The sequence below is a fragment of the Kogia breviceps genome, chromosome 3 (assembly GCF_026419965.1).
Source record: "Kogia breviceps isolate mKogBre1 chromosome 3, mKogBre1 haplotype 1, whole genome shotgun sequence".
NCBI classification, from domain to species: Eukaryota; Metazoa; Chordata; class Mammalia; order Artiodactyla; family Physeteridae; genus Kogia; species Kogia breviceps.
This window is the reverse complement of record NC_081312.1, coordinates 124,803,976-124,817,640: the sequence shown is the minus strand read 5'-3', so window position 1 is coordinate 124,817,640 and position 13,665 is coordinate 124,803,976. Positions and strand designations below refer to the sequence as shown.

Sequence of the window (13,665 nt, the reverse complement as noted above, 5' to 3'; positions counted from 1 at the left end):
GCATCAGCAGGCGGATGCTCAACCACCGCCCCACCAGGGAAACCCGGAGGCAGGGGTATTAATTAAGTGACAGGAACTTCTTCCTGGACCCACGGGATTCAAGATGTTAAGGAAATTGACACTTGTCCCTATCCTGGCTCAAGTGTTCATTGTCCTCTCAGTGCTGGATGGTGTCCACCAATACCCGGCTCAGAGAGAAGAAAGAAAAAAACAAGAGGAGAAACCAACAGAGTAGTGAAAATATAGAGCCATTTTATTGCTAAAAATGTTTTTCCAAAAACAAGGGAATTTTTGTTTTGAAGAGATGAAGGTCTGTAGTCCTTGGGGAGGGGGCTGAATACCACCAGACGGGCAGCCCTCATAGTTCTCGAATTCTCCTGGAGATTCGGTAGAGCTCCATTGTTGCCCTGGCATCTTCCACCGAGTTGTGTCCCAACACGCTGTCCTGAAGACACAGGTGCAGAGTGAGGACTTGGGATGCGACTGAAACCAGGCGCCCACGTGACCCGGGCCTTCCCTGCTCACACCCTGACTTCTGGGGCTGAAGTGGGTCAGTCGGTGAGCCTCCCCAGGCCTCTGACACCCTGGACTCAGCAGGTGGCTGGAGCAGGCCTGGCTTCACCCATTAGCACTAGACCCAGGCGTGGCCAGGCACAGAATCCAGCATCCTGTGGGCCAGGCTGTGCCCTCCAGGTGCTTACGATCTTCTGGGTGTGGGCCGGGCACTGCAGACTTGGCCTCAGATCCAGAGGGGCTGAAGCACTTCTCACAGGGAGCCCCAGGGCACCGAGGAATGTGGACACAGATGTTTGTAAGGGTCTCCTTGCTCAGCACGTGAACAGGGCTCTTCAGTGAATCCACGTGCTGACACTGTCCTCGGTCCCTGGTGCCACAAGCCCTACAGAGGGGCCCAACCTCAGGCCCATCCCCTGTCTCCTCCATGTTCCTGCTCCCCAGCCAAGCCACCCCCCACTCTTCAGGCTGGGGCTCGGGCTCTCCCCTCCCTGGCGCCCCCTCTCTTGCCTCCTCCACTAAGACGCCCCCGTCACACTCCACTCAGATCTGGTGTCCTGCCTGCCCCCCGTCCTCCGTCCCTGCTCCAGGACACCTGCCCTCCCCTTTGTGGACATGCCCCACAGATGTGCTGATGCTCAGGTCTCCGGCCACCCTCCGTTCAACCACAAGTTTCTCAAGGATGGGCCGGGCCTTGCTCACCCGGGTGCTCAGCCTCTGGTCCAACCTGGCCCAGAGCAGGTGCTTCATAAACATCCGCTGAGCTGGAAGGGCCCACGTGTGGCCGCAGCTCCTAGTGTCCAGCCCGCCTCCCTGGGCCCTTCCACCTCGGTGAGCTCCCAGGCCCCAGCACACGCCTGCCGGCACCTGGAGACTGCTTTGCCTGTGGGGTTGAGCTCAGGGTCCCTCTCTCACTTTTTGGAACCCCCCCTCATTGGATATCTGCCGCTTTCCTATCTGGGGGGCAATTCCAGCGGCTTCTGCCTGGGGCTCTGGGGTGGCCTGCTCTGTCTGTGGCTGCAAGTGCTGAGGAATTAGGGCCCCGGGAGCAGCATCAGTTCCTGCCTAAAGGGAGGTGTGTGTAAATAGTGCGGCTCCCAGGATACATCTGCGCTCTGTGCTCTACACCATTTCGCAGAGTTGGGTAGGAGGATTAAGCTTCAGTTACTCACAGGGAAACTGGCATGATTTTGAAAACACACAAAAACGCCTTGATTGGGTGCCTTCCCTTCCCTGCCGCTCATCCTCACTCTACCAGGGCTTCCTGGGTCAGCTCTCACATCAACACCCTGCCCTCCTGGAGAAACCCCTACCCTCTCACAGCACACAGCCTCTCAGGACTAAGGGGAGGCGGAGCATCCTTGGGGACAAATGTTTGCTTCGCAGCTATTGGGAGACTTTACAGTCCTAGCGGGAAGGGCCAGGCCCCCAGAGCCGACAGTCCAGCCCCAGCCTGGGAAAGGGGTGGTCCTCACCTGGATTCGCCGCCCAAGGAGGCGCTGACTCAGCACGCGGAGCGAGACGCGCCGGCAGTACAACAGGCCGGCCTCGCGCCAAAGAAGTTTGTCCGCGGCCGTGTCGTAGATGGCGTAGTTGCTCATGTTCTCCTTCAGCGCCTGGAAGTCGTGCTTCAGGTCGTGACCCACCACCAGCTTGCCTTTCAGGAGCTGCAGGATCTGGCCAGGAAGACATGCACACTACACGTCACCCAGGGTACTTCAGGTGGGTCTGGGGCAACTTGGTGCCATCACGGGGCGCTGGCCTGAGTTGTGTGACTATGAGCAAAATCCTCCTGGACTTGCTGTGTGACTATGAGCAAATCACCATCCCTCTCTGGGCTTGGAACATATATATCATCGATAAAATGAGGAGACTGGACCAGGCCCCTTCACCGTCAACAGTTTAGTGATGCCGGAAGGCCCATCCCAACTCTTTCCGTGGTTTCTGTGTGATAGCAATGGCCATGGTCCCTTGAGCCAGGCACTCGTTGTGCATCACATACATTATGTCATTTAATCCTTTTAACAGCTCTCCTGTGGCAGGTGGGTTGACCTCCCAGAGATGCCCACTCCCTAATCCCCAGGCCCTGTGAACATGTTACACGGCAAGGGAAAATTAAAGTTGCAGATGGACTTGAGGTTGCTAATCAAATGGCCTTAAAATAGGGAGAGTTTCTGGATGATCCAGGTGGGCCCAGCGTAATCCCAAGGTCCTTATATGTGGAGGTCAGAGAGATCTGACATGTGAACTGGACAGGCTGCCTCTGGCTGTGGAGCTGGAGGAAGAGGCTGAGAGTTAGCAACAGGGGCAGCCATAGAAGCAGGAAAGGGCAAGGAAACAGATCCCCCTCCAAAGGCTCCAGAAATGAAGACGGCCCTACTGACACCTTGATCTCAGCCCAGTGAGACCCACATCGGACTTCTGAACCACAGAAGTGTAAGACAATAAAGTTTCGTTCTTTTAAACCACCAAGTCTATGGTTCTGTTATAGCAACCATAGAAAACCCATACAGCAATGAGGGAGGGTTGTGTTTAACTGAATTTTGCAGTTGAAAAAACTAAAGTGCTAAGAAGTGGAGTAATTTACTCAAGGTGACTCTGATGAATTTTAAATATTTGCAGATTCCTTGACACTCGTCACAGAAAAGATGGAGTCTAATTCCCCTCACCTTGAATATGGGCCGGGCTGTGTGACTTCTGATCTCTCTGTGGGGCCAGTGTCCCGGGAGCCCTGAGTTACCCTGAAGCCACCATGCTGGGGAGATCACCCTGAGGTAGGGAGATGTGCCCAAGGAGCCCCAGCACCAGCCACGGCACAGGTTGGTGAGCGAACCATCCTGTGATTCTAATACCGGCCCTGCCAGGTGCCTCAGCCAACCAGCTGTCCCCATCTGTGGAGCCCTGCCCAGATTGCAGATGCCTGAGCGACATAAATATTGACACTGTTTGGAGCACTAGGTTTTGGGGTGATGTGCTAAGCGTCATTAGATAACTGGGACAAGTCACACGGCTAGTTCGTGGCAGCGCCAGCCCTCACAGCCTGCTTATCACCACCACATTATGCTGAAAGAGCCACCTGCTCCAGGCCTCCACCAGCCCAGTGGCCAAGCTGCAGAGGGCAGCCCTCAGGGTGCCCCAGTCCTGTGCCCTGCACATATACCCAGGCCTCCGTTCTCACCTCCTCTCCCACGGTGGCCCTATGGAGAGCCTCAATCACTGGCCACGCAGGTGGGTCACCTTTCCTTCCCTTGGCTGCCACTGGGGAGGACGCAAGGGGGACCTTGGGGTGAGCTGTACCGGGCGCCAGCTGAACGGCAGCTCATGGCATCTCAGGTCCACCTAAGACAGCTCTCTGGCAGCCTTCATCTTTTCCTCTGTGCCCCATGAAGGAGCCCTCTGGATGGCTAACACCGTCCCGTGTCCTGCTCCTCCTTCTAGTTGCTTCCCCAGACATCCCATGGGGCGTTTGACTTGCTCCCCCTTGTGGCCACTTTGCAGAAAGAAGCTAAGGCTCCAAGAAGTGAGGTGACCTGTCCACGGTCAGCACTGGAGGCAGAGTCGGTCCGTCCACCGTCAAAAGGTAATGTCACCAGCCTGCCCCACCGGTACCATCGTTTTCTTGGGGTCCTCCTCCGGACAGACTCTCGCCCAACCTAGGGACTGGAGAAAGCACTCAAAGAATAAAGCTGGGCCACTCCTGAGGGACACCAGTTCTTGTCACACTTGAGCTTAGGAATCCCCTGGTGAATCTCACCAAAATCTGGAGTCTGATGTGGGATTCTGCATTTCTAACAGGTGGTGTTGATTCTGCTGGCCTGCGGGTCATCCTGAGTAGCAAGGGCACACGACCTCAGAGCAGCGGCTCAAAGGGAATCCTACATGTGGAGGAAAGGGCTCGGGCAGCATGCAGGGGAGGGGTAGAGGCCCAGGGTCAGTGGATGTGGCTGTGCTGGGCAGCTGTGGGTCACACGCCTTTCCTTGCTGACATCCTTTATGTTTATGAACAATGGGGCCTGTTTTCCTGTCTATGAGCTGACTCAGGCCCAGTTCACAGAAAGCTCTGAGGGGACTGTGCCACCCTAGAGTCAGCCACAGCAGCCGGTCCCGGGTGTAAGAGGGCCGAGTCATTGTGAGGTAGATTCCAGGGAAATTCATCACTTCCCGAGACCCAGGGTCCCAGTGGTGGCCGGGGGAGAGGGGTACATTCAGAATCATGAGACTCATCATGAGACAAATAAAATAAGAGGTGGGCAAGCAGAAGGAAAGAAGAAGTAGGGAAGGGAGGAGAACAGTCTGTTTAGCAGAGAGATGCCAACTCTTCAGGACAAAGATGCTGGGCACCAGGCAGGGAAAGGCTGCTGAGACTCGCTATGTGGTCTCAGGGAGGTTGAAGACAGTCTCTGGGCTTCAGTTTCCCCATTTGTAAGGTGAGGGTCTGGAGAGGTGAGGCCCCACGGACTTTCTGTGGCAGGGCTGGGAGGGAAACCCAGGGTGGTGTGGCGGTGCCAGCTGGAGGGGCCTCACGGCTGTGTGACCTGCTGGCTTTGGACCTGCCCTGAATCAGTGTCATGAGGCAGGTGTGTCAAACACAGGGGAGGGAGGCTCCGATTCTTGGAAAGAACTGGAGTGGTGGGGGAAAGGGACATTCATCGAACTGTTCTCATCGCCTGGCACTGGGCCAGGTACTTTCCTCACCTCATCATGGGGCCTCTCAATAAGAATATTCTTAGTGTCATTTTATAGTGAAGGGTGTTGTGGATCAGAGAGGGTAAGAGGCTTGCACACGTCACACAGCTGGTGAGTTGATTGCTGAGATGCGGTGTCCGGATCTGCCTGACCCTGTCCGTATTATCACAGTTATTATTACTACCTACTAAGAACCTAGGGATTATATTAGCATTATTAATTTCAGGGTGGAAATTAATTATTTCTACTGCTGGGCCCATGACAGCACTCACTGAAGATTTCTTGAATCAGGAATATGGCCCCTATGAGGCGGGGATTGTCATACCATCCTACCAACAGGGAAAGGGGGGTGCCAGTGGTGTGCACCCATGTCACACGCAGAGGAGTGACAGGCCCTGGTGTCTGCCTGAATTCTCTTTCCGCTGTGTTTTCCCTCTAGTCCAAGTATTTCCCAGGCCTGATCAAAGAAATCACCCGAGACCCTTGTTAGAAATCCAGAGGGCAGGGCCCTACTCCAGACCTGCAGAATCAACATCACCAGGGGAGGGGCATTAGCAAATGTTCCAGGGTATTCTTCCCATCTGCCAAATTTGGAAATCCGGGCACGGATGCCTGCCCAGCCCCTTAGAGCCCGCTGCTCCCATCATGCATCCATTCTTCCATCTGTCCATTCATTCATTCCTGGCTGCCAGGAGATGTGATTTTAAGGGACTCTGAAGAATGTTGCCCTCGTGGAGGCCCAGGTCCCCTACTGTCATCTTCAGGAGTGGCCCTGGTCCCCCTTTTTCCTTCTGTCCCCTGCCAAGCTCTCTGGGTGCCCCTGCCCCCGGCTTCCGTCTGCTTACCCAGGGTAAACCTGGATGACTAAGTCATCCTCCTCCACCTGGCTGAGCCCCAGAGAGACCTGCCAGGTGGCAGGGCCCCGACAGGGCACTCCGACCCAGGCAAGGGCTACAGCACTGGTACAGCTGAAACCAGTCCCTGTTCACAAGCTACTGTGGCTTCCTTTCTCTTTCCCACCTAAACCACGATGCCACACAAGATTTAGTTTCTTTATCTGCAAACTAAGAGTGTCATTACCATTCCCCAATCCCAGTCATGGGCTGGATGCTACTCAGCATACCAGGTTAACATTAAATGTAAACATTAACATTTACTTACAAAAATGAGTTACTGTCTATGGACAATTACCATTAGATTAAAAAATGAATTAAAAGAGCATTGACCTGTCAGATGAGAGCCTTGCATCTGAGCACTGAGTTGTAGCCCAGCTTGCTGTGTGTCCTTAGCAAGTCACTGCCCCTCTCTGGACCTTGGTCTTCTCGCAGGTTCCTTCCTGTGCTGACAGTCTGATTTGTGGGGCTCTCTGTAGAACAGGGTTCTCAGCCTTGGAACTACTAACATTTGGGGCCAGATACTCCTTTGGTGTGAATGTGTGTCCTGTGCATTGTAGGATGTTCAGCACCATCCCTGGCCTCAAGCCACTGGATGTCAGTAGCAGCCTTCCGCACCTCACTTATGACAATCAGAAATGCCTCCAAATCCTCTTGCACTGTTGGTAGGAATGTAAATTGATACAGCCACAATGGAGAACAGTACGGAGGGTCCTTCAAAAACTAAAAATAGGGCTTCCCTGGTGGCGCAGTGGTTGAGAATCCGCCTGACGATGCAGGGGATACGGGTTCGTGCCCCGGTCCGGGAAGATCCCACATGCCGCGGAGCGGCTGGGCCCGTGAGCCATGGCCGCTGGGCCTGCGCGTCCGGAGCCTGTGCCCCGCAACGGGAGAGGCCACAACAGTGAGAGGCCCGCATACCACAAAAAAAAAAAAAAAAAAAAAAAAAAAAAAAAAAAAAAAAAAAAACTAAAAATAGAACTACCATACGACCCAGCAATCCCACTACTGGGCATATACCCTGAGAAAACCATAATTCAAAAAAAATCATGTACCAAAATGTTCATTGCAGCTCTACTTACAATAGCCAGGACATGGAAGCAACCTAAGTGTCTATCAATAGATGAATGGATAAAGAAGATGTGGCATATATATACAATGGAATATTACTCAGCCATAAAAAGAAAAGAAACTGAGTTATCTGTAGTGAGGTGGATGGACCTATAGTCTGTCATACAGAGTGAAGTAAGTCAGAAAGAGAAAAACAAATACCATATGCTAACACATATATATGGAATCTTTTAAAAAATGGTCAGAAGAACCTAGGGGCAAGACGGGAATAAAGATGCAGACTTACTAGAGAATGGGCTTGAGGATACGGGGAGGGGGAAGGGTAAGCTGGGACAAAGTGAGAGAGTGGCATGGACATATATACACTACCAAACATAAAAGAGATAGCTAGTGGGAAGCAGCCGCATAGCACAGGGAGATCAGCTCGGTGCTTTGTAACCACCTAGAGGGGTGGGATAGGGAGGGTGGGAGGGAGGGAGACGCAAGAGGGAAGAGATATGGGGACATATGTATATGTATAACTGATACACTTTGTTATAAAGCAGAAACGAACACACCATTGTAAAGTAATTATACTCCAATAAAGATGTTAAAAATAAAAATAAAATAAAATAAAAATGTCTGATCTTACTGTAAAAAAAAAAAAAAAAAAATGCTTCCAGATATTGCGAAATGCCTCCAGATATCACCGCCAGATTTGCCCTTGTGGGCAAAATCACAGTGCACTGAGAACCACCGTTCTGGATGACAGTAAGACGTATAGGCATCAGAAGATAACAAGGCAGTTACCTTGCATTATAAAAGCAATGTCATCCCATTACAAAAAATAAAAAACAGGAAAGGGGGTGAGGGGAGCCCCCTCAAAATCCTAGTGCCTCGTGGCTGCATGGATTCTGAGTGGACTGGGGGGCTCAGTGGCTCCCTGGAGCCAGCCTGGCTTCTATGGCCTGGTCTATGGCTCACTGCTAGCCGGGCCCACTTGCAGGAAGAGACAGGCTGGCGAGCCACCTTTGAAAAAGGCCTGCAAGAAACCAATGCCTGGTGAGCTGGTGGCTCAGCTGAGAGGTATCATCTGGACTTGAGGGGTCTGATAAATAGCTAATAGGCTTCTGCCCTTTGGGGGCTCCCCAACACAGCTTGGGATCTGTGAGCCTGGTCTTTGGGATTAAAGTACTGTGGGTGATGAGTGAGGTCAGGGTGCCTCAGCGTCCTCGTTCGTGAAAACAGATGATGGCGGTTGCCTCATACCACAGCTTCTCTCCCACTCTGCGCCAACACTACCTCTTCATACATCAGGCACTTAGCATTCACAGTGCGCATTTACACACTTTGATCACAGGATCAGAACATCACAAAGCAAGCCCTCGAGCCAGAAGTTGAGTCTCTGCCCCACCCCTTTCTTGGACAATTTGCTCAGCCTTGTGCCTAAGTTTGCTCGTCTGCGAAATGGGGTGATGATACTTACTAGTTAACTACCTCCCGGGTTTGTGGTGGGGCGTAAAGGTAGTGGGGTATGAAAAGTGCTTAGAACAGGACCTAGACATGATGCTGGATACACCTGTGCTGCTTCATCACCCGTGTTACAGAGGATCCTACTGAGGGGCACACCTACTGAGGTTTAGCAGCAAGCCGGAGGACACAGGGCAATCAGGTGGCAGAGCTGGGATTAGACCCACATCCAGCCAAGTCTAAAGACAGTGTGCTAAAAGTCCACATGCCCCAACTAAAGATCCCGCATGCCACAACGACGATCCAGTGCAGCCAAAATAAATAATAAAATAAATAAATAAACATTAAAAAAAAAAAAATCAAGACAGTGCTTGCTCCCTGCCCCCTGGGCTGTACGTTTACTACTGTATCTTGACAGCAAAGGCCAACACGAGGGCAGAGGCAATTCTCTTCCACACAGCAGCCAGAACTCCTGTATTGTGAAAATCAGTTCAACTCCAATCCCACATTCTCAGGGCACCTTCTATGTTCAAAGCACAATATCCAACCTGGGGCAGATAAAGTATGTGGCAGGAGCTGTGGAGCTAGACAGACCTGTGTGTGTGGCTAGGCAAGCTCTAAAGCGTGTGGGCTATGGGAATTCCCTGGCGGTCCAGTAGTTAGGACTCAGTGCTTCCACTGCAGGGGGCACGGGTTCTATCCCTGGTTGGGGAACTAACATCCCGAAAGCTACGCGGTGCAGCCAAAGAAAGAAGTGTGTGGGCTATAGCAAGGAGGGTGAGACCCTCCAGGGGAGTAGAGTTGGGGGTGGGGAGGGTGAGGGGGTCAGGCAGGGCATCACACAGGACTCCTCTGGCCTGGGCCTGCCAGAATGGCAGTATTTCTAGGGAAAGGGATGGGGGATGGGAGAGAGTAGGTTGGGTCTGAAGCACAGCGGGCGATGGCTGAGCTGAGAGAGAAGGCAGAAAAGCTAGGTAGATGGTATTTAGAGGACCATGGACGGTGGGTTGCCAGACCTTAGACAATGGGAGCCTTGGAGGTACTTGAACCAGGGGGTGGGGATGGGAGCGGAGGCTATGATCTGAGCCAGGCCTGGGGAAGTGTCTCTGGCAGCAGGGTAGAAGACATGGGCAGGGAGCATACATTGTGCAGCAGGCAAAAAACGAGGGCCAGAATCTAAGACCAAGGTTCTCAAGGGAAGTAGGAGAGGGGACGGGTTGTAAAATCTGACTTTCTGCCTTGTTCTCTCCATAGGCACATTGATGACCATCAGCCATGAACCAGGCACTGTGCTTAGGGATACAGACAACATCACTACACCCAACCCACACAAGGCCAGGAAGGAGGCATTAGTACTCCCCCTTCACTGATGAGAAAACTCAGGCTCAGAAAGTTTCAGTAACTTGCCAAAGGTCACACAAACCAGTCAGTGATGGAACAGGAAACGTGAACCGCAGATGTGGTTCCAAAGAGCTGCCAGGTCTTTAGACCCCCGCCTCCCTCTTCGAACGGCTGTTGAGTGCCTACTCGGGACGGACGGCACTCCGTGTTACACACTGGAAGGGCCCGGCATAATCTCCAACTGAGAAATGAAAACATTTTGGTACCAAGTCTGGATGAGGACCGAGGTGTCCTGACTCCCAGGCCAGTGCTGGAGGGCGTCCAGGGAATTGCATTTCTCTTCTGCCCTTTCTGCTGCTGGGGTGTGGAGGGAGGCTGGGGAGGAGGAGAAGGGATGGTGCCAAGCCGCCCACCTGACTGCGCAGTGGGGATCTGAGTGTGGGCAGCTCCATGTAGTATCCCTGGGTCTCCCATCGGCACCTAAACCACTCCACCTTTCTTCGTGTTGCCCTCCCCTTCTTGGTGACTCACCTGTGTTCTCCTCTGTCCTAACGTTTCCTTCTTACCTATCCTCTGGATGCTACTGATGACTAAGGCACTGCTCCCTGGGGTCTCTGACTCCTCTCTGCTGCCATCTCTTCCCTCACGCCCATCCCTCTCCCCAGCACCCCCGTTCAGGTTTTCTTGACCTGCCGTGCTCTTGCTCAAGGATCTTCAGGGGCTCCCTGTGGCCCACTGAGTTGCATACACAGACTCCTCCCTCCCATTTGGCAAATAGCAGCAGCCTCATGGAGCCGTTCCGGGACCACCCTGATGTACTCTGCCCCCTCCTCAGGGCTCCTTAATACCCTCTTAGTACCTCTAGAACAGTGCTGTCCAATAGAAAGAAACATAACGTGAGCCACATATGTAATTTTAAATCATCACCAGCCATATTTTAAAAGGTAAAGAGAAATACGTGAAATTAGTTTTAATGTTTTATTTAACCTAATATATAAAAGTACTACCATTCTACATATAATCTATATTTTTAAATTGTTGAAGTACGTTATGGTTCTTTTTTCATTCACGTCTTTGAAATCCAGTGCATATTTTATACTTACAGCACATCTCAGTTTCAGACAGACCAGCCACTTTTCAGGTGCTCACCTGTCACCCATGACTGGTGGGACCCTACTGGACACACAGCTCTAGAGGTTTTGAGCCTTCCACATTCTAGTTATCTGAACTTGTGCGAGTTGCTTAGTGTTATGGGTTAAATTGCGTTCCCCCTCAAATTCATTTGTTGAAATCCTAACCCCAACCACCTCAAAATGTGACTTATTTGGAAATAGGGTCATTGGAGACGTTATTGTTAGGATGTCATAATGGAGTAGGTTGAGTCCCTAACGAATACAACCGATATCCTTATAAAAAGGGGAAATTTGTGAGACACGCACACGGGGAGAATGCCATGTGCATATGAAGGCGAAGATTGGGGTGACATTTCTCCAAGCCAAGGAACATCAAAGGTGGCCAGCATATTGTCAGAAGCTAAGAGAGAGATACAGAACAGGTTTTCCCTTGCAGCCTTCAGAAGGAGCCAGCCCTGCTGACACCTTCATCTGGGACTTCTAGAACTAGTCTCTAGAACTGTGAGAGAAGACATTTCTGTTGTTTAAGCCACCCACTTTGTGGTACTTTGTTTCAGCAAGCCCTACCAAATCACTATTTAGTTCAAGAGAGCCTCAGTTTCCTCATCTGTAATATGGGGACAAGAAGGAAAGAATCCTAACAGCTAACAGTTTTTGAGTACTTATATAGGCACTCTCTCCAGGCCCTTTTCCAATCCTCACAATAATCCTGTGAGATTGCTGCTGTCATCAACCCCATATTCTTTTCTGGATGGATGGTGAAATGGGATACAGAGAGGGTGAGGAACTTGCTCAAGGTAACTTAGCAGATAAGGAACAAAGCCAGGATTCAAACCTGGCCCTCTTAGCTCTGAGCTACAGCTCCTGAAGACACTTTTGGCAGACTGTTTTGTGAGGCATGAATGAGCTCCTGGATGGAGCTCAGGAGAGCATCCAGTGAGTAAGCAGTGCTCAGAAAACAGGGGCTATTGTCATGGGCTTATCTCCAGCACCTGGAGCCTTGCAGATGCGCAGTATGTGGGATTGAGGGGAACCTCAGTTCTTTGTGTTCTTCATGAACTTCCCCAAGGTGAGTTCACCCTACCAGGAATGACTAACCCTGGTGCCACTTCTAGAGTGATTGAGTTTCCTTTTCTTCTAGTGATTCAGAGAAACAGAAAGTAGACTGGAGATGTCACAACAAGTTGAAGCGCAAGAGAATGGGAGACTTTGGTGTGCCACACCCATCTCTATGAGTGGATGGCCTGTGGTGGGTCTGTGAGCAAGCTCTCCCTGAGCTCAGTGGGCTCTGGCTCTCCTGTCCTTCAGGACCAGGAGGGCGCCCTGCCAAGTGCCCAGCCAGTGAGGGCCTCCACCCAGGACCCATCCCCCATTTCCCCCACAGGGCTCCCCAGAGGCAGCTGGTATAGAGGAAAGAAGGAGGAATCTAGCCCCCAAATCAGTGTGCAGGGAACAGCAGGCAGGACTCAGCTTCCCCATCATAAGACCAGCAAGGTGGACCAGATGCCCCGAAGGCTGCTCCCAGACACAAGTCTAAGGTTGTCTGATGGCAGGAAGCCTCCTCAGGGATGTGATGGACACACCGACGGGTTTCTCATGCTCTCGTGCTCCCCACGCATGGGTGGCAGGAAATCTGACATGGCTGGGGTCACAGGTCACAGCTCCGGCAACCAGGGGAGGTGCTGGGGAAGTGTGTGTGTGTCGGGCGGGGGGCGGTATATGTGTGTTGATCTGGCTGGCATATGGTCCTTCTCTTACCTCCAGCCTGGCCACAGCAAATGGGGTGGCCCCCTCCATGTTCTGAGCCGTGATCCCGCTGACGGGGGTTCTGTAGTCGGTGATCTCGCCCTCAGGCCGGATGAACTTGTCGTAGAGCACGGTGCCATGGTAGTCCACGAGGCTGCAGCGAGCCAAGCCGCTCTCCCTGAAGGGCCCCAGCCCCACCATCTCGCAGTCCATGGCCACCACATCCACGCTTCTTGCCATGTTCCACCGGGACCCTCAGATGTGCTGGAGAGGGGGCGGCAGGAGGGGCATCACATGAGGGCCAGCTGAGACCTCAGGCATCCTCAGCCACTTCCCAGCCAGCCTACACCCTCTGCCCTGCCCTTTGTCACAAACACCACCCGGCACCTAAGGAAGTTGGCCTCTTGCCACCCCAACTGGCTTCTTCAGCCGGCGGCCCCAGGGCCTCTCTCTGGTCCTGCCCAGCAGCCTCAGGACAAGGATACCCCCTCCCAGCACCTACCCTGGCTGCTACCCCAGAGAAATGCCTTGAACCCAGCACCCTGTCTCCCACTCTCACCTGCCTGCCTCTCTGGTGCCCCTTCTCAGCTACTGCAGTTACTCTTAGCAGTGACTCATCTCTGACTTCAAGCCGGGAATCCTGACCCTGTTTCAGTTTCTGTTTTACTATCAAATGAAATCAGGGGCGGGAGGCCGGGCACATGGGCTGGGCAGCTTCACCTCCTCAGGCTGCCTGCAGGTGGGGAGCTCGGTGTCCTGAGTCAGAATTGATGAAGCTGGCCGGCTCCGTGTCTGGGTGTCCCACCTTTTCCCCTGCCCTCCACATAATCGCT

General features: G+C 52.7%; 1 protein-coding gene across 1 annotated transcript; it reads right to left on the bottom strand.

Annotated features, from left to right (window-relative positions):
- Positions 1-229: 229 nt before the first annotated feature.
- ISG20 (interferon stimulated exonuclease gene 20) lies at positions 230-13,665 on the bottom strand. Its single transcript, XM_059056548.2, has 4 exons — positions 13,392-13,665; positions 12,845-13,096; positions 1,989-2,189; positions 230-445 (listed from the first exon to the last, which is right to left on the bottom strand). The coding sequence occupies exons 2-4, from the start codon at positions 13,070-13,072 to the stop codon at positions 359-361; spliced, it is 516 nt and encodes a 171-aa protein (XP_058912531.1). The 5' UTR covers positions 13,073-13,096; positions 13,392-13,665; the 3' UTR covers positions 230-358.

Excerpts from the sequence above, each read along its gene's own strand:
- ISG20 (XM_059056548.2), bottom strand. The coding sequence starts at position 13,072 with ATGGCAAGAAGCGTGGATGTGGTGGCCATGGACTGCGAGATGGTGGGG. Across the intron at positions 2,190-12,844 it reads TTGCTGTGGCCAGGCTGGAG|ATCCTGCAGCTCCTGAAAGG; the intron begins GTAAGAGAAGGA and ends CTTCCTGGCCAG. Across the intron at positions 446-1,988 it reads TCCTTGGGCGGCGAATCCAG|GACAGCGTGTTGGGACACAA; the intron begins GTGAGGACCACC and ends CTGTGTCTTCAG.